Source organism: Arachis hypogaea, chromosome 8 (assembly GCF_003086295.3).
Source record: "Arachis hypogaea cultivar Tifrunner chromosome 8, arahy.Tifrunner.gnm2.J5K5, whole genome shotgun sequence".
Taxonomy (NCBI): domain Eukaryota; kingdom Viridiplantae; phylum Streptophyta; class Magnoliopsida; order Fabales; family Fabaceae; genus Arachis; species Arachis hypogaea.
The window spans coordinates 35,294-55,326 of NC_092043.1; the positions used below are offsets into that span (position 1 = coordinate 35,294).

Consider the following 20,033-nt stretch of genomic DNA (forward strand, 5'->3'; position numbering starts at 1 on the left):
CTGTGGGTCGAGACGGGTGTCGGACTATCCGAGCGGAGTGCGGGGGGGGGGGGGAGGTACCTGCAAAGACACTCCGACGCTCAAGTCAGAATGGATCTAAGAGGTATAAGGTGTGGGGAATGAATGAATACCTGGGGGACGTAGGTCCTCTTATTTATAGGTGATGGTAGTTATTTTATCTTTATCTTGTTGGGATAAGATAAAGGAGACGTTTGAATTCAAAAGTCGGTTAGGAGCTCCAGTGGGCCGGTTTGGGGCCTTCTGGAGGGGGGAATGGGTCAAACCCGAGGAATCGGGTTTGTCTTTGGATCCGGGCTGGTGGGCCAGATCCGTAACAAAATTACACATCGGTAAAGAATTTCACCACTCTCTTTTTCACTAGTAATTTGCATAATATGTAACAAAAATTAATCATTCATCAAACTTCAAAAATCAAAAGCTTGACAATTCTTGCATAGCAAAGAAGTAGCCAGAAGGTGAACCACTAGGCAACAATGCTAATCTAACAACACTAGCAGCACCATTTTCAACCGATAAGATTCCGGTATTTCGGTTAATGTCCGTTTTTACAAAACCCGGACAGACGCAATTAACACAGAATTTCGGATGCTTCCGTGCCAGAAGCCTTGTGTAAGAATTCATGGCTGCTTTTGAGAGCATATATGCAGACAGATAGGTTGGCCAGCCTTTGGTTTTCAATGAACCTTCTTTGAAATCTTTCATGAACTCCCTTAGTACCTTGTCTATTAGATCTTCTGTGAGGTTTTCGGTGTCATCTAGCACCCCTTTAGCCCATTCATTTGATATGTGCTGAAAAAAACATCATAAGACAATGTTGTCAGTGTTGTCAAAGTATCAGAGACAAGTTCACACTTTAAAAAAGTCAATTTAAAGAAAGTAAAGGATCAATCTCGTTTTTATTCTTAGTCTTTGTTTCTTTTTAAGTGTCTTCCATTTCCATGAAAGGGTTAAAGAAGTGTAGTTCTTTAAGATCCATAATTTTTTGTTTCTTTTTGTTTGTTCCTTGCAAGAAGAGACTTATCATCATTTAGTATAAACAAACAGCAAGAGCTAAGACTAATCATCTTAAATTTTGCAAGGACCAAATGGAAAATTACAAATTTACAGAGACCGAAAATTTATTTGACTCTAAAAACAATTGAACCTCGTTTGTCTACTTCCATTTCATGTTTTCACTCTTGAAAGCATTGAGAAGGAAGACAGGAAATGAAAACAAAACCAAAAAAGATACTTAAACTATGGCCATTTTCTTGTACCTGTAACAACCCTGCTGTGGAAGAAACATTGACAATCATAGGTGAAGTGGATAACTGAAGCAAAGGAAGAAATGCCTCAGTTGTTTCTTTAGCACCATAGTAGTTTGTTGTTAAGCATTTTTCAGCCATATCATAAGTTTGATTAAGCTCTTTCCACTTAATTATTGATCCTATAAGATCAGCTGAATCGAAACCATTGATTCCTGCATTGTTCACCTACACGACAATAATTTTGTTACTTAATGTAAAGTATTGATTTTCACATCAATTAAAAAAAATGCAACACTGCAAATAGTACTCTTCACTCGGTGTGTTTTCCATATTTTAACATATGGCTTTACCAAACATTATTCATAAGCAAATAGAATTAACAGAATCATTCCAATAAGCTAAATTTTAAAAAGAAAATCTGCCATAAGAGGAATTACTCTTGGAATCAGACACAGAATTTGCTTGATTAAGACCAAGTTTTTATAAAAAGAAAATTCTTGCATATATGCATAAGCCAGATTCCAAGCATTGTTATTTTATAATAAATGTCACTTAGGAAAAAGAAAAAAAAAAGAAGGGGGGACAAAAATAGAAAAGTTCAGAATATTCAGCATTAATCTGGGAAAGTTAAACACTTAAAAAAAAAAGGGTAGAACATTTAAAAAAAAAAATGAGAGATGAAGCAACGTTCAGAATATTCAACATCAGTCTGCAAGGCGTTGAACTTTAAGCACTTAAGAAAAAGAGAGTAAATAGAAAAATTAAAAATACAAAAGGATGAAGCAAAAGATCATGATAATTGATATGCAAAGCACTAATCATAAAAATCTTGAAACTTACCAAGATATCAAGTCTTCCAAATTGGAATTTCACAAATTTCACCAATGATGCAATGCTAGAAGAATCAGTTACATCAAGCTGGTGAAAGATCACAAGTTCGTTAGAGAAACCGCACTCTCTCCTCAATTTCTCAACAGCTTCATATCCCCTTTTCTCATCTCTTGCTGTCAGAACAACCTTCACACCATTTGATGCCAACCCTTTAACAGTTTCCAACCCTATCCCTTTGTTTGAACCTGTAACTACTGCATACCTGGGAAACAAGAAAAAATCCAAAATGCCCCTCTAAATTTGTGTTTTTTACAAAAGGGTATTAAAAAAAAGTGAAAGTTGTTACCTTTGTATGGAATCTGCCGCTGAAACCATGGATGCTACGCTGTGCTTTGCTTTTAACTATAGATAGATCATAGATGAGATTTGTTTGAACAATGGAGAGAGATTGCTAGTAATATTTATGGAATCCGATGACGGCTATAAAATAATATAGAACTGAATTTTGCTTAGGATATAAAATTAAAAAAATGAATAAAGAAAATAAAAATAAAATTGATTGATCTAATTATTATATAGTCAATTGAGTTGTGAACAGTTTTCTTCTTCAAGTATCATCGCATTTACTTTGACCATTTATTAGTGATGTGGATGTTGCCGTTCATCACAATTCACAAATTAAATCTAACGCTTCTAGATTGTCTTTTTTGTGTACACATTCATGATTCATGATTCACCCTTGTTTCTAGATTATCTTAAATGTCAATTATTCACCTTTTCTAGATAACTATGTACTAATGTCTAATAACTAATAAAGGTAAAGGTGAAGATAGGAACAAAGGGAAACATCACTGGATTAGTTTACCTAACTAGACAAAAAAAAAAAAAAAAGTTTACCTAACTATAAACAGAAAACAAAGTTTTAAATTTGTAATTGTTTTATGTTTCGGTCATACTACTTTACTACATGATTAAATTATTAATTAAATTTAATTAATAATTAAAAAACATAAAAAAAATTAATTAAATTTAATTACAAAAATAAATTTTTTACTTAATATTTTTATTCGTCTTTTATGGCTTTTAAGTTTTAATCTTATCCACCGTAAACGACTTTTTCTCCTTTAAATATTTAATATTTTAAATGAATATTCATTTGCTTAGAAGTAATATTTAATTATTTTTTAATAAAGTAATTTAACCCACTTTGATTGACTGTCTTTTTCGTTACTAAAAGACTTCGAATATGGTTAGTTAAAATTTTATTTGCTTGTTATATATATATATATAGATCACTGGATTAGTTTACCTAACTATAAACAGAAAACAAGGTTTTAAAGAGCTATGCTCCACCTTCAAACATTTTTTTATTTAAGTTTTATTTAAGTAGATCAAATACCAACAAAAATTACTTTTATTAAAAGATTATCATTACACGTGCTTTTTTTTTTCTTCTCCCCTTAGTCCCTTAGACTTCTTTATCATCTTCTTCTTTTAAATATACACATATGTCATCTTTTTTTTTTTTTCAAATTCACATATACCTCCTCATCTTCCTCTTTCTCCTCCTGCATGCAGATTCTTTTTTTACTCCTCCTTTTCTTTTGTTATTATCATCACCAACAATACAAATTATTTTTTCGATTGAATTGAATGGAATATCATTGCTAAATTGAATTAAATTGAATGGACGTAAGTGTTCTGAATCTGAATTGAATTGAATTGAATTAATAATCTCTAAATTATAGATAGAGGTGTTTCGAATTTGATTTTATATAATGGAGTATGTTTTGTTCACTCAGTGTTATACAATTATTTCACCATGAGTACCTGTTCGGTTCATTATGAAGAAAACTGTTCGAATTTGAATTTATATAATAGATTATGTTTCGTTCATTTAGCACTATACAATTGTTTTACCATAATAACATGTTTGGTTCATTTCTGTTTTGCACAATTCAAAACTCTTTCTCCTCATCTTCTACTGCTTCTTCACCAGGGAGGGAGAGAAGGAGGAAAAGACAAAAAGATACAACAGCAACAACAATAAAAGAATGACGATAAGGGAAAAACACATGAAGAAGAAGGAACGTGAAAAAGAAGGAGGAGAATGAGGAGAGGAACGCAAAGAAGAAGAAGACGCTCCGTGCGTAAACGAACGTGAGAAGAAGAAGAAGAAGCATGAGGAAAGAAAAAAATGGAAAAAGTGCATGACCTAAAATTGTTTGGATGAACTTAAATGACAAAATTATTTGGATGTGGAGAATATCTCAAATTTTTAATTGTTTTATGTTTTATGTTTTTAACTTTGTCCTCGGTAAATAACTTTTCCTCCTTTAAATATTTAATATTTTAAATGAATATTCATTTGCTTACAAGTAATATTTAATTAATTTTTAGGGTAAAATATTAAATTGATTCTCTTTATTTGGGTGTGATTCTATTTTTGTTCTTAAGATTTAAAGTGTCATATTTGAATCCAAAAAAGTTATTTTGCTTGAAGTCAAAGTTAAATAATTAACGAAATGTTTTACATGACTGCAGTACAAGAACAAGGTCAATAATCTAAAGAACAAATACAAGCTCCTAAGACATAAATGGATGCATCAATACATTTATTTATTATTTTTTTTTACAATTTAAATGAAATATTTTCTATAAAACTAAGGAGAATGATAAATAAATTTTGATACATCCACAGTTGATTTTGTGCCTTTAGAGTTTATACTTGTTCTCCAAATTATCGACCTTGTTCGTGTACTACTGTTATGTAGGGCATGCCGTTAATTATTTAACTTTGACTTTAGAGTGGAATTACATTGAAACTAAATAAAACTTTTTTGAATTCAAATATGACACTTTGAACCTTAAGAACTAAACCAGAATTACACCTAAATACAAAGGATCAATTTAGTATTTTACCCTAATTTTTAATATATTAGATATATTAGTTTTACCCGCTTTGATTGACTGCTTTTTTCTGATAATACTAAAAAACTTCGAATATGATTAGTTAAAATTTTCCTTGCTTGTTACTATACTATACTTATATATAATATAAGAAAATTTTTAAATAAACTGATATTCAGTAATTTTTAATCGTCAATTTTAATTATAAAAAATATATAATTAAGAATAGGTTTTGATTAGTACGTGAGTATAGTCGAAATTTTCATGCATAATTTTTTGTTTAAATTTGTGTGCTTCAAAATATGTGGATGTTTATTATTTTTTTTTATTAAGAGTAGGTTTTGACTTAATCAATACTTCAAATTGTATTAAGAAAAATTATACTGAAACAGTCAAATTTTTTTGGATAACGTATGCTTTTTTATTTTTAATATTTATAATTTTTTTAAAAAAATACATATAACTATTAGTTTCATTTAATTTGCAGGCAAAAATAAAAGTATACATATTAAAATACAAATACACATTGAAAATAAATTAAATCACATATATTTAGATATAAATAAACTAATAATTAATTTTAGTGTACAAATAATATTTTTGTAAAAATTTTGATATAAGCACTATATAGTTGTAATGGTAGCTGTAACAATATATAATGCAACCTGAAAATATTCTCATGCTGCCACTCCACAAACTTTTACCACGAAATCCAATGCAATGTATCAGATCAAAACTTAGAATGCCATTATTGGAAGTAGTCATTTAGACAGCTCATACAAATATCAATTATCTCTAATTGGTAAATCAAGAACCAAGATTATAAGCCTTCAATATAGCCTTCACGCAATTAAATTGCCATGCTAAACTCAGCGGTCAGCAGGGATCCAAGAATAATTCATGATGCAATCTAACGTGTCTGTGCAGGTTTACAATTATTTAATGTACACTTAAGTGCCATTTGTTGCACTTAAATGAAAATAACAATTAACACTTAATTTGTGGACTTTTTATAAGCTTTTACTTAAAATAACTCTACCATATTTTAAAAGAAAAAAGAAAATCGAACTAAATTATATAAAAAAAAAAATTACAGGTATTGAACGTATTCCTAAAAGGCCATATATTTACACTCAAAACATCATACATTTCCTAGAGCTACAATTTCTACTTCTTGCTTCTTCCTGTTTACACATGCAATCTGGCATGGGAAACGTATAAAGAGAAGCACCAGGCTTTTTCAACTCGATGCCCTTTTGATCACTGTGATGAAGCATGTCTTTCATTTGTTGTTTGAAAACTTCCCACCTGCATAATTATGCATAAATTAAAACATCGAGTTATGAGAATGGAAGTTATCAATATTGAAATAAAAGATAAGTAACTTGAGGATGCTTGGCAGCCTGGAAGAACAGTAACATCAACATTTATAGAAATAAGTGATAAATAACATCGAATTCGTTTTGAGACAAGCATCCAAATCATAACAAGGGTGAAATATTATCTTCTAAACTGTGCCATTAGTCATAATAAGTTAATAGCCACTGGCTAAGCATTAGTTTGTCTTGAGAAAGGAGTTCTAATCTGCCTAAAAAGGATAAAATCAACCAAATGTGTATGCAGCAATTATTTTTAACAAATATTAATAAACCTCAACAAAAATATAAACATAACATTATCTATCTATAAAGCATTGCAGGAAAAAGCCAAATGAAAACAAAGATTGCCCAATGTCTTCACATATACAGAATAAAAGACAACGCAGAAGCGTTACCCTAACCCATGGCAAGGTTGCATAAAATCAATGATAAACATTTTAAAGAGTACTACCATCATTGGAGTTAAAGAATGTATCTTTATCTAACAGTTTAAATTTTTGAGACATAATTTTAGAGCCTCTATCACCAAGTAGGATCTCTTTTTAATCAATTATGTTCCTCTATTCAAATATACCTTCAAGGAGAGATAGTTCACATCAAGAAGGTATGCACACGCAACTACCCTGCTAGAAGCAACAAGAAACTTCTAAAACCAATGCTAACCATAATGATGATTATTCATTATTCAACCATCTCTGTTTCATCACATTATACTGAATGTATTACCAAACACATCTCTTGCTGCCCACATCAACTGAAAATGCAAATACAAACCAAGAAAGAGAGCCAAAGTTGTACCTTATGTTAGGATTATCGAAAAGTAGAGCCAATTTTCGCTTATCAGGTTTAATTGTCTTTGCATGTCCTCCATATATATAGCGTCTGTGACCCATCAAGAAGTGTGGAAAATTTCCACCCTGGGTTGTAACAAAGACTTCACTGTGTAGGCAAACGGTATAATCAAGAGCAGCCAACCTAGAAGAGTAGCCCTGCCTCATAAATGTGTTACAGATATTTACTTCTTAATGAAATCATCTTTCATTTCTATACAATATAATATGGATTTTTCTTGATCTATGCATAGTTCGATTCACAAATACCATGAATTGAGCAAGCTCTTCTGGAGTAGCCAGTGTATTCTTGGTTTGTAATCGTGGAAACATCTGTCTGAGTGGTGCCATGTACTTCTGTGCTTTATATATCTTTCCTGCTGCAACATATACGGAGGTTGTATTATCATAACCCATTCCTCTAAGCATCATTCCCACCTACAGCATCAAACAAAATTGAGCAATGAATATCAGAATGATCACACATACTATTCTTACAGCAAGATTCACCCAAGCAATTGAGCCAATAAAAACATATTAGTAGTCACATACAACATGTCTTCAAGGGGATTTCTCCTGTGCATAAAAATGTAATATGCAATTATCATTGCTCAAATAAAAATATCATGTCGTCCTTTGAGTTTTCTATTTGAATTTTTCATTTGATAACTAGTTTATGAAAGGTAAATTTTGGGCATAACTCCATCCAAAGAACTGGCTTGAGGGAGGAGGGCCAAGAAATCGTAAAGCCAAATTTTGACAATATCCTTAAGTAATGTAAAACTTAACACGCCCACTCAGAATGTTTACAGTTCTCTGCATGCATCCCGTATCTTGGCTATTTTCTATACGAGGGTTTAAGGGAAATAAAGAAGAAACACGAGAAGCAAAAACTTCAGATCATTTGCAAAGATAATAATTTTGCCAAAAATATAACAAAGCACACCAATGCATACTTAAAGGAAGAAATGAATTTGTAATCTGTATACCTCCAAAGGAGTCAATGGGCATCTTCCATCAACCCGATTTACACCAGGCTTTATTACCCTATGTCTTCTCCTGAATTTGCCTCGCCAACTCCTTTCGCGAGCAATATCCATTTCATGCTTCTCCTCCTCCCCACCGTCATACTCACAGCATGAAAATGCAACCATATCCTTTATACAGATAACCACTATTAATTATGATACATAATTAATGTACAAAGAATTAACTAAAGAAACATCAGTAACTTCTATAAAGATTTGACATAGTATATTACTCAACATATAAAAAAAAAAAAGACAAAAAAAATGATATTATAAATGTGGGTAAACTACCAAAATGATACTCAAAAGTTCATATCACCCATAAAAATAACCCCGAAAGATACCAATGACAAATAAACCCCCATGATATTTAAAAATGTGACAAAAATAACCAGATATTAAATATATATTTTCAAAAAAGCTTTAGAGATCAGAGTTTAATGCAATTTTTTGCAACCCCTATTAGAAAGATCGACTTTTTATTCTTAAAATTTGGTGATTTTACACCAAGTGAATTTTTATTTTTTTTCTGTGAATGATTCAAATGCTTTAATAGATTTTACGGAAAAAAAAAAGGCTAGAAATTGAATTTTACTACAATTTTTTATATCCACCTTCTAAATAATTATCTAAATGATTACACAAAAACTTGAATCAAATGGACAATTGCTAAATACAAAAGTTGTTTGGCACTTATAAATATTTTTGGTTTTTTTTGTCATGTTTCTAAATTATTAGAGGTTGGTTTGTCGTTCGTATCTTTCAAAATTATTTTTGACAACGGCATGAATTATCAGGTACCATTTTGGTAGTTTACCCATATAAATGTAATCAACTTGCTCCAAATACATAAATACTAAAGCTAAATTAGAATAAATAAATTAGTCAAATCCAAACAAAAGAAAAATTAATAGCTAAAATCCCAATCAAAAAAATTAATAAGAAAAAATATCTTAGTCATTATAAATTAAAAAATAAAAAATCAATCATCATAAGTAAAATATACTTAAAATTATGCATAAGAAACATAGCTAGCTAACCGAAACATTTTAGAATATCACCTCCTCAAATCGAAGATGCACAGAAACATATTTCCCTCCACTGTGGGAGCTATGTTCAACCATCCGATTAACCATGCTTTCTGCAAGTGTTCTTATAGATTCTGAAAATCTGAGAGCTCCAAAATTGGCAAAGCACCTAAGCTCTTGAATTTTTGAGGGTACATCCTGAGCTAATCTGTTGGAGAAAGGTGCAATGCGAATAGCTCTGTAGCAAGTATGAACAAATCCCTCTTAGAAGCCTTAGACAACATATGGAGAAAATCATGTCTGCAAAGGGCATAAATTAACACTTAACAGTACTAATAAAGAACCACGGCAATTGACAAGAACTACTTTTCTTATGAAGAGAATCTTTTATAGCATGCGTATAAGGAAGTAACAATAAGCCTGCATTTGTTCCTGGTCAGCAAAGGAATGACACAAAAGCCATGAAGCAATAATAACTGCGTGACTCTTTAGGAAATAGGAATTTAAATTCGGAGCACCAAGACATGCTGTCATTTATATATAATATAAATGCATCATTTCTGCTTTCATGTTCTACTTCCTGTATATACATGTGCATTCATGCCTTTAAAAGCCTACGCCAACTTATATATACCTAATCAACAAAACCTTATCTAACAGCCTACCCGTTGTCAGCATAAAGGAAACAACAAAATAAACGCCCAGCCTAAATTTTTAAAAGAATATGAGATTTCAATAACATAACTCTGCAAACAACACATTAGTTGAATCAAGCAAAGTATGGTCATCAAGCTTACACAATACTTTCATCTATGAGATTTTTGGAAAAGATGGCAGGTACCGTAAAGTTTTTCAAGATAAGTCAAGGGGGGGAATTCGTATTTACATGTACTCGTTTGGATCCTGAAAATCAGGTATTTATTTCTGTGTATTTGGTTATTTTTCTTATATTGCTTCCATTAATTGTGACTTCATTATGTTGAGTGGGTTTTAGTACTTTGTTCCCTGCAAATAATCCTACTTAAATTAAACATATTCAGTTATCAAAATATTGATGAGTGAAGAGACTACATGTAAACATTAGGAATATATTACATTTGTTCTATCTTCTATTAGAATATTATTTGACATTTTAGCATTTGGAAAACTTGAAATTGTCACTGGGAAGAATTGGAGGCCAACCAATGGTGAGGAAACAGAGGGGGAAAAAAACGCACCCCATTTCTAATAGTTGAGGAAGCACCTTCTGAAGATAGTGAGCAGGACTAGACCAAGCTTTAACTCTAAGATTGACAATATTACTTATGTTATTATTGAACCTCTGAAGTATGTCACTTGGGAGCTCTCTTACCACATGCACACGATTTCCAAGTGTTTCTATGAAGAAATCTTCATCAAAAATGTCACCAAAGTTGCTGCCAGACATCAAAAGAAAAATATCAACACATAAACAAGTTCAGAAGTATTCATATAGACTAGAAAATAACTGCCATTAACTTGGATTACATAACATGATAAACAAAATATCTATGAGAACTTTTATGTAATTATTTATAGAATTAAAATCTACGTAAACGTGTTCCAGATATGCGGACACATAACTGAGATTGCAGTATTGCACTTTAGATGTGTTAATTATGCACAGCAAGGGATTGATTTTCTCTTTTCTTCTTTTTTAGTAAGAAAAACAAATCGTCAAGAAGATAGTAGACATATAATGACACAAGGTGTAAAATCATCCAATCAAAAAGTGTTTCTTTAAATGCTGTAGGATATCCCTTGGTGACCAATGTGTTAAGACTTTCAATTCAACATTTGTGGTAGAAGCTTTGCATATGTAGTAATATTGTAATAAGTTTACATAACGTCCAAAGTTCAGAATATTAAAATGGATTGCCTTAAGAATGAATGGTACTACAACTCATTTCGGTACAAGAAGTTTGTCTACTTATACAATTTTCTACATGACCAAGGTCAATTAATTATTTCATCTTAAGTATGTGTTTTAATGGTTTTCACAGTTACTTTTATATGGGAAGAGTACACCAATTTATAGATAGATATGAAATACAGAGAATGAAGGTCATAAGTAAGAAAGAATCTACTTTAGAAAAATACAAGGATGCTCTAACTAATACTTAGTCTCATAAAGGATTCAGATGTGAAAGATTTTCCATTACTAAAGATTGGTTTTGTTTGGATAGTTCCTTCCAAGGCAAACATTTTTCAATCCTCAAATTTGAAGTCCATGTCAATGATTTTATTTAAAGGGCAATCAAAGAACAAGATGATCTTCCATCTACCCTATGTCACCAGTATTATTTGCAAGTTAAAGGTAGACATATAGGAAGCAGAATGAGAAAACATGGAAAATTATCAAACTAGAGATTCTAAACATCTTTACTCCTGTATAAACTATAAAGTTGTTGGACCTCATTAGCTACCTTTTGGTCACATTTCTATGGACTTTTATACCCTTGATACAAATATGGTCATATATCAGTTTTATAGTTTTTCTTTGGGAAGGCTAAATCCCCCCCTCCCCCCCAACCCAAAAAAAAACCTTAGTGGCTAGTATTTCACAACAATTACATGAATAATCAAATAACCAATGTATTCAGGTTGCCAATTCCGAAATTAAGTGGAACAAAAGAAGTTTACCTTTTGTCTCGCCACACACTGTTTAAATGAAATATTGGAATAACAAGAGTTGCATTTAGTAGTCCAGCAACAGCAACAGCATCACATATCTGTATGATAGTTAGTATAGTAAGTACCAAGACAATATAAAAATTTGAATATTCTGATAAAAGGCAATATGGAAATATGATGCATGGCAAACAGCAATCCCCAGTATTAATGTCCTTTGTCAGTTTGTCTAGTTTCTTTATCTGATATTCCTAACAGAGTACACCATACTTCCATTCAAAGCAAAATGACCTAGAGAACAACATTCAGCAACTTCATAGAGCATAACTCGCTAGGCATAGATTTTCAAAACCAAATCATTTTTGTAGATCATTAATAGCACTTTCAATCTCTCCTATGCACAGGATTTAAAGTTGCATTGCACCCATCCATTACTTTGATACACAGAACAGTGATTTAATGTAATGAGAATGGAATATCACTGTAATCTAGTTTGATATATGGAATCAAAGTGGAACTGAATCAAGGTTTATCGAAATAAACATAGATGCTCCTCAGAGCTAAAAATTTGAATTGTATAGAAATTTAACAAGGGCCATAGTTGTCATTCCGTAAAAACTAATGAAGGTTTCCCATTTCGTACAGCATGAAATTTCAATCCTTCCTTTTGTAGGAGGAAAGGTGCTTCCATGCTCCATACATGGCTATGTAAACCAAGGAATAATGTGGATTTACCATTTCTTTCTATAGCAAAAATGGCCTTCCCTTATTACACGGAATGGAATCACCATTCATGCACACCACATATGATGTAAAACTCACAATACATAAAGTTCTGAAAAAAAAAATATGGTTTCATCAATAGGCATACCGAAAGGCGTTGCTGATTCAAGCCACCGTTTGCTTCAATTATAAGGAACCCATTTGACTTTGGCAATTCTAAAATTTAAAAAAAATATTTGGGGGGGGGGGGGGGAGAGAAAAAGTTAGATAATTGCTTCAACAAAGATAACAAACACATGAGATGAAATGATGGAGACTCATGATCTAAAAGGTTAATGGTGAACAAAATAAACAAGAAAGGAAGTATACAGAAGATATAAATGTGAATAAATTGATGCTTTATGCAACAAGAAACAAAAACAAAATTTCAGGATTACACAACTTCTCATTCAGAGGAGCAAAGACCTGTTTGAGGAACACTTTTGTTAGTACAAGGCTTCCACCCTTTATGCTCCTTTAGATTCCATGATTTCATCAACTGCATGATTTCCATCTTTATTCAGTCATGGCCAAAAGCATATTATTAAAAGAAATGGACAATATACTAGGAATTATGAAAATGAATATTTATTCAGTAACAAGTTTTCCATGGCTGAAAATACTATGACAATTCGTTAGCTCAAGTGGCACCAACTTGGTATTTACTCCCACTTGGCCCATTTGTCGCTGTTGTCAACCCTACACAGCTGCACATCAGGTATTAGACCTATTGATCCTAAATTAGTAGATCTAATGATATAAGCACTCATATATCTGTTGCAGCAATAACTAGCGTGTAACTCGCAAGTTATTTGCGGAATTCCGTGTAAATATTGTTAATGCAAAGTTAGTGATGGACCGTATCTGTGTGTTTCCCCTTGTTTTATATTTCCTGTGCTTATAAAATTAGAGGTTTAGCTAACTGCACCCTTACATCACCCATTAAAGAATAAAAAATGGACCCCCCCCCCTCCCCCGAGTTAGCTGTAACAATATATAGTGCAACCTCGAAATATTATCTTGCTGACACTCCTCAAACCTTTACCAAGCAATCCAATAGAATGTACAAGTCATCAAAATTCAGAATGTCATTATTGGAAGTAGTTATTCAGACAGCTCCATGCAAATATCAATTATCTTTAATTGGTAAACTAAATGAAGAACAAAAAATAAAAGCCTTCTTCACCATTGCCGAGGTTCACTTCTTCAAACATGAATTGAGGTAATATTGGTCCACTGGACTAAACACGAAAGGTAGAATAAAAATTGAAATGAGAAGAAAAGATTGGATACCGCATTTCCAGTGGCATTAGCATTGGCTTGAGCACCCTCATCCACCATGAAAGGCCATAGCTTTTCAAAGACCTGAGGACTTCTATAAACTGAACCGGGAGGAGCACGCTTGTGCACAACAACAACACCATCTTTTATACTCACAACATCAAAGCTCAAAGAACCCATGTACAGCAACATCCCCGAAATATACAACAAGGGCGCAAACAAAAGCAACCCTCTCCTTCTGAAAACTGCCGACATGAGAAGAAAGGCCAATTTCTCCATCGAATTAGTGTCCTCCTTTGATGAACCTCTGCTGCAGCTGCTGCCCTTGCTCCGGCCATGGCGGAAACGTGGGGACGGTGGCGGCGAGCTGCTGGAACGTGCTCCTCCACCCAAGCGACTGTACCCATGCATTGGATTGCAGATCCTCCTTCCTGGAGGATTGAGACTGGGGACTGTACCAGGAGGACGATCACAGAAGAAGATCCAAAATTGACTTTGAAAAGAATAATGTAAAAGCCTGCATATAAAAGTGTTGCTCTATGAAGCTCCTCAAGGATAATACTTAAACTAGTGTATCACTCCCTACTAGTATCATACCATTTGATTTGATGAATGTTCGTTCCACAAAGTTCTCCCACAGGATCGACAGTGATCCTGCACACACATCTCAAAGGAGCATATAGTCAGTTGCCACTTGTTAAAAACGGAATTTCATGTGCATTGGGCTTGCAATTGTAATACTAGCAGAATTTACACATAGCCACACACATATACACCGTTCATTGAAGAGAACTAGTTGGCCAAAATTTTACAAGAGCATCATAGCGGGATATTTAACATGCATGGATTGTTTGATAATGCTATGCACCGTGAGGGTCGAAATAAATTCTTTAAGCCTCGTTCTGTATGTAAAACTGAATAGCTTGTAAGAATTTTAGACTCTGTCCCGTTTAAACAACAAATGGCATTGGATCTTAAATAAGCATTTAATCAAAACTGTTTTCATTAGTGATATTATTTACATTATGGTGAAAATCAAAACTAACACTCCTAACAGAACAATTGGATCTTTAAAAAAAGTTTGCATATGGAACTGAAGAAAATAAAGAAAAATAAAAACTCAAATTAAGAATCTAACACATAATGTGAAAAAATGATGGGAGGGATCTGAGGTACCCGTCTCCTGGAAGTGTTGAAACTGCAATTGCAGACAACACAACTCGCTGCTCTTTGGAAAGAACGGGGTTCTGCGGTTGACGTGAACAAGCGCCTCTGTTCGCGCTCAATAGGGGGAATCTTCTTGTTAAGCCCTCAGATGCACAAAATTACAATGTTTTCTTTCTCGTTTGGTATAATCCAAATGAAGCCATACTGAAATTGGATCTACACCCAAAACTATTGATAATAAGAGTTGGCTCCTCACAAGCTTTCTACGCTGCTTCTGCTTCCAAAAAACACTCCTTGACCAGAGAAGATAAGCTCAACGGCAAATCAGAACCCGTCGGCGCCGGCGGCAAGAGAGGAGACAACGGCAGATGCGACGGCAAAAGGGCAGCTCAGAACAGAAGTGACGTAGGCGACAGAGAGGAATAGAAGAGACGGAAGAACACAGATGAAAGGGGCGGTTAGCAAATGGAGACCAGACGCGAGCAGTGGCTGGACGGCGGGGAGGACAGAACTGACAACGTGAGAAGAAGCCAAGAGTTTGGCTTTTTGTGCCTTTTATAAGAAATGTTTGGGGTCGAACCGCTCAAGCTCGAGGGAGTCGGTTTACCGGTTTGATAGGATTAACCAAAAATTGTTGGGTTAAAGAGTAAACTACCATTTGTACCCACGAAAGTTGAAAACGCTGACATGTCTACCCATAGAAAAATAAAATTACCATTTGTACCCATGAAAAATGATTTTTACAAGCAAAATTATCCAAACCCTAAAAAATTATCTAAAAACTCCAAAATACCCTTATCATTACCACTGCTACCATCATACCCCATCTCTCTCTTCGCATCACATGAACACTCTCCGATCTAACCTCCATTTCTCTGCCACAAACCACCTCTGCCACAAACCACCTCATTGCCACTCCTTCATCACCATAACCTTCACCTTTGGAGGAATCAAAATCAATCCAGAGAAGAATTTGAAATGGATGACGATGGGTGAGAGTCAAAATTGGATCTTGGTTTCAGCGAAATCTGAAGCTGTTTGAGGGAACAAAACATTGAAAAGAGTGTCATGGAGAAAGCTAATAGAAATAGGGTGAAAAAGAACACAGATCCAAGGTGAGAAGAGAGTGAGGAGAGAGGATCAAATCTGAACAATCAAACACAGAAGCCTCATGTATTTGGATTCACTTTTTCTGGGAGAAAAGAAAAATGGTGAAAGAGATAGAAAGAGAGAGAGAGAGCTCACTGCGAATTTGGTTCACAAAGGGACCGCAGTGGTGGCGACTGGTGCGGTGGCCCGTCAGGGACACTGGTTCGGTGATGAGGAGAAGGTAGCCCCAGTAGGTGAGGGTGGTCGACGGTGAAAAGAGGAGAAGGGGGCATTGCGGCTCTAGGGTTGCTAACAACGGCGAAGCAGGGGCGGGGTGGGTGCGAAGGTCCTCTGGTCGGCAAGAGCGAGACAGGAAAGGAGAGAAGGAGGGGTGGTCACTGACACTGACACTAGAGGCTGCAAGAACGGAAACAGAGGCAATTTGGGGTTAGTAGTGGTGGTAGTGGTGGTAAGGTAATGAGTAGATGAGGATGATGGATTGTTTAGTGGGAAGCGTACCAGTGCTTGTGGGTTGGGAAGATGGAAGGCTTGGCTTCATGGTGTACTTGCACCATGAAGGTGCTCTTCTTCTCCGGGGAAGCGGCAGCAAGTGTTGCTGTGACTGTGAGGATGAAAGAGAGGAGGGTGTGGCAAGGAGCCATTGGAGCAGCGGTGGGGACTGAGTGGAAAGTAATGGTGAGAGTGTGTTAGAAAGGGAAAGAGGGGTGGTGGCTGGGTGAAGAGAGTTAGGGTTAGAAAGGGGATTGGTTGAAGGAGGTGGTGTGATGATGAAGATAAGGGTATTTTGGGGTTTTTAGATAATTTTTTAGGGTTTGGATAATTTTGCTTGTAAAAATCATTTTTCATGGGTACAAATGGTAATTTTCTTTTTCTATGGGTAGATATGTCAGCGTTTTCAACTTTTGTGAGTACAAATGGTAGTTTACTCTGGGTTAAATTACACAGTTGTCTTATACTTTCACTAAAATTGTAAATTGTTCCTTATATTTTAAAACTTTGTAATTAGGTCTTTAAACAAAATTAAATTTTGTAATTTAATCCCTATCATTCAAACAACGTTTGATTTAACATAATATACGTCAACATATTTGCTATTTTAAATATGCGAGTTATATGTGTTTGACAACAGAAACTAATTTACAATTTTAGTAAAAGTATAGGAACTAAATGTATAATTTAAACATTTAAAAATGACCAAAAACTCTCTAAGCTATCTGAATCCACTCCACCCCCACCCCACCCCACCCCAGCTCTCTCACTCTCACTTTTTCACTTTTCAAAACAGCATCCCATCCACCGTCCACTATCTTGCATTCTGCCTTTACATTATCATCGAATCCAATCCACCACCCACCCACCCACCACCCTCTGCCCCAACTCTAAATGCAACAACTCTCGACTACTCACAACATCTTCGGCAGCGGCGAGATCTTCATCGTCATCGTATTGATTATCGTTCATCAAATTCTCCAAGGGATTTAATCCAACTAAAAAACCAATAGGTTGCGATGGTTGTGTTGGGGATAGGTCTTGTCTGGGTCGGATTTTGTTTGGGTGTTTGGTCCGGTTTACTTTCCAAAACAGTATCCCACTCCAGCACTCTTTGTCTCACTCTTCTTCAGTTCACTATTGTCATGCTGGATCTACTGCATCTATGATCACGAGTTCCTCTCTTCCTCCTGCGTTTTGCTTTTAATATTATAAGAAAAGTTTTTTAATTTTTTTTTTAGCTATTTAGTTGTTAAATTATAATATGTTTATTTGTTGTTATTTTTATATGATTGTGGTAAATTGAACTACTATTTTTATGTTGATATGTGAAGGAAATAGAAGAAAAGAAAAAAAAGGCTGAAGAGGGAAGGAAGAAAAAAAGAAAAAAGAGGACAATATGATAAATGTTCATTTTTTTTTTTACAGTAAACATCATTAAGAATTTAATTACAAAATTATATTTTGTACAGAAATCTAATTACAAATTTTTAAAATATAAGAACCAATTTACAATTTCAATAAAAATATAAAAACTAACCGTATAATTTAACAAAAATTGTTATTATTCTAATATTATAATTGTAAAAATCAGACCAAACTAACTTGCTTGGGTTGCAGATATAGACAAATCAGTTGGCTAAGACCATTTCACGTAAAGAATCAGAACCTACCGATTAAATCCAATATAAATCGGACCAACTAAATCGCTCAAGTTGTAAATGCCGACGAACTTATGACACTGCGTATTCCTTCCTGCTGCAAGTCCACTAAATTGTCATACTTTTTGTTATCATATTTGCAAATTATATATATATATATATATATATATATATATATATATATATATATATATATATATATATATATATATATATAACAATCTTTCGTCAAATAATTTATTTTTTAAAATTAAAAGTGAGATTCGAATCTGTAATCTCTAGGTGAATATAAGGAGATTATATAATTTGAGTTATAGTTTGTTGGTCTTTCATCAAATAATTTATTTCTATATAATTTTTTAATTTTAATTACAAAATTCACTCATTCTTAAATTAATTATATTTTTATTTACCTATGAATTTTATTAAAATTTTACAAATTAAAAAATAAACAAAAAATATTTTATTGATTATAACTTATTTTTTTCATAATTATACAATATTTATTAATATTATTTTTTCAATAAATATATATAATATACAATAATATAATAGGTATAAACTAATTAATAAATTATTAAAATCTGAATCTGTAAACTCCGCTAAATTAGTAAATAATTAATCGATAAATTAAATTTTAATAAAGAAGATTAGAATAAAAATCTTATATTAAAATAGGATAGAGCTCTTTAAAACGAAAATTTTAACACTAATTTCAAAAAATTTGGCCCAAAATTGAGCCAAACAAATCGAACCAATCGAACTGGTCCAAATTGGATCCGTGGACCCAACCAGACCCATCCGTTAAAGAAGACACAGCTTCCTTTCCCCTTCTCTTCTCATTCACGCTGCCATTGTTAGAAGGGGAAGAGGAGAGCTTCCAAAACCCTAACATTCAAACAAATCACCATAACTTTTTCATCCAAACTCCAATCGCCGCACCGTTTGCGACTACGCATCCAGCGCGTCGAGCTCTATGATTCTATTGGATCAATTTCATAGGTAAGTCACACCACTCATCTCAGCCTCTCAGTCTCTTGAAATTTGAAATTTTGGGGCTTTGGTTATTGAAATTCGATGTCATGATGTTTAGGTTCAAATTAACTCGAAGAACTTGTGGGCCTTTGCTCAATCAAGACATATATAAGGTGAGGACTCTCAAAATTCTATACATTCTAGTTTATACGAGTTTGGGTGTTGAATTTGGATGTGATATATGTGAATTAGGCTTGTATATGTATATGTTGAAGTTGATTGAGTACTTTGGAGGCTTGGTGGAGTTTAGGAGGCCTTGCTTTGGAGATTTTGAGCTTTGAGGGTTGTTCTTGGTGCCTTGGTGGTGTCTCGGGTTATACGCGAAAATGGGTCAAGGTATGGTTTACGTTTCACGTATTTAATATATAATGTTCTGTGAAAACTTAGATTAGGTAACCATAGGATAAGTTAGAATGTATGAGTATATTTAATACTTAGTAACCTTGAATAGAATTGTGGTATGGATTTGGTGTTGTTGGATGAATATTGAATGAATTGTGATATGCATTTGGTGTTTTTGGATGGATGTTGAATTGATGATTGTTGGTTTGATGACATGAATATAGGGGTGGAAACAGGCCAGACCAGGCCAGGCTTTGCTCTTA

At 33.6% G+C, this 20,033-nt stretch overlaps 2 protein-coding genes across 2 annotated transcripts; both read right to left on the reverse strand.

Moving 5' to 3' along the window:
- Positions 1-347: 347 nt before the first annotated feature.
- Positions 348-3,008, reverse strand: LOC112705512 ((+)-neomenthol dehydrogenase). Its single transcript, XM_025756335.3, has 4 exons — positions 2,446-3,008; positions 2,109-2,361; positions 1,278-1,493; positions 348-810 (listed from the first exon to the last, which is right to left on the reverse strand). The coding sequence occupies exons 1-4, from the start codon at positions 2,472-2,474 to the stop codon at positions 433-435; spliced, it is 876 nt and encodes a 291-aa protein (XP_025612120.1). The 5' UTR covers positions 2,475-3,008; the 3' UTR covers positions 348-432.
- Positions 3,009-5,829: 2,821 nt separating this feature from the next.
- Positions 5,830-15,665, reverse strand: LOC112705511 (O-fucosyltransferase 9). Its single transcript, XM_025756334.2, has 12 exons — positions 15,143-15,665; positions 14,564-14,620; positions 13,979-14,483; positions 13,112-13,184; positions 12,795-12,862; positions 11,936-12,024; positions 10,492-10,689; positions 9,308-9,512; positions 8,208-8,375; positions 7,489-7,656; positions 7,187-7,377; positions 5,830-6,317 (listed from the first exon to the last, which is right to left on the reverse strand). Exons 3-12 carry the CDS (start codon positions 14,375-14,377, stop codon positions 6,143-6,145), a joined length of 1,734 nt encoding a protein of 577 aa, XP_025612119.1. The 5' UTR covers positions 14,378-14,483; positions 14,564-14,620; positions 15,143-15,665; the 3' UTR covers positions 5,830-6,142.
- Between the last annotated feature and the right edge of the window lie 4,368 nt (positions 15,666-20,033).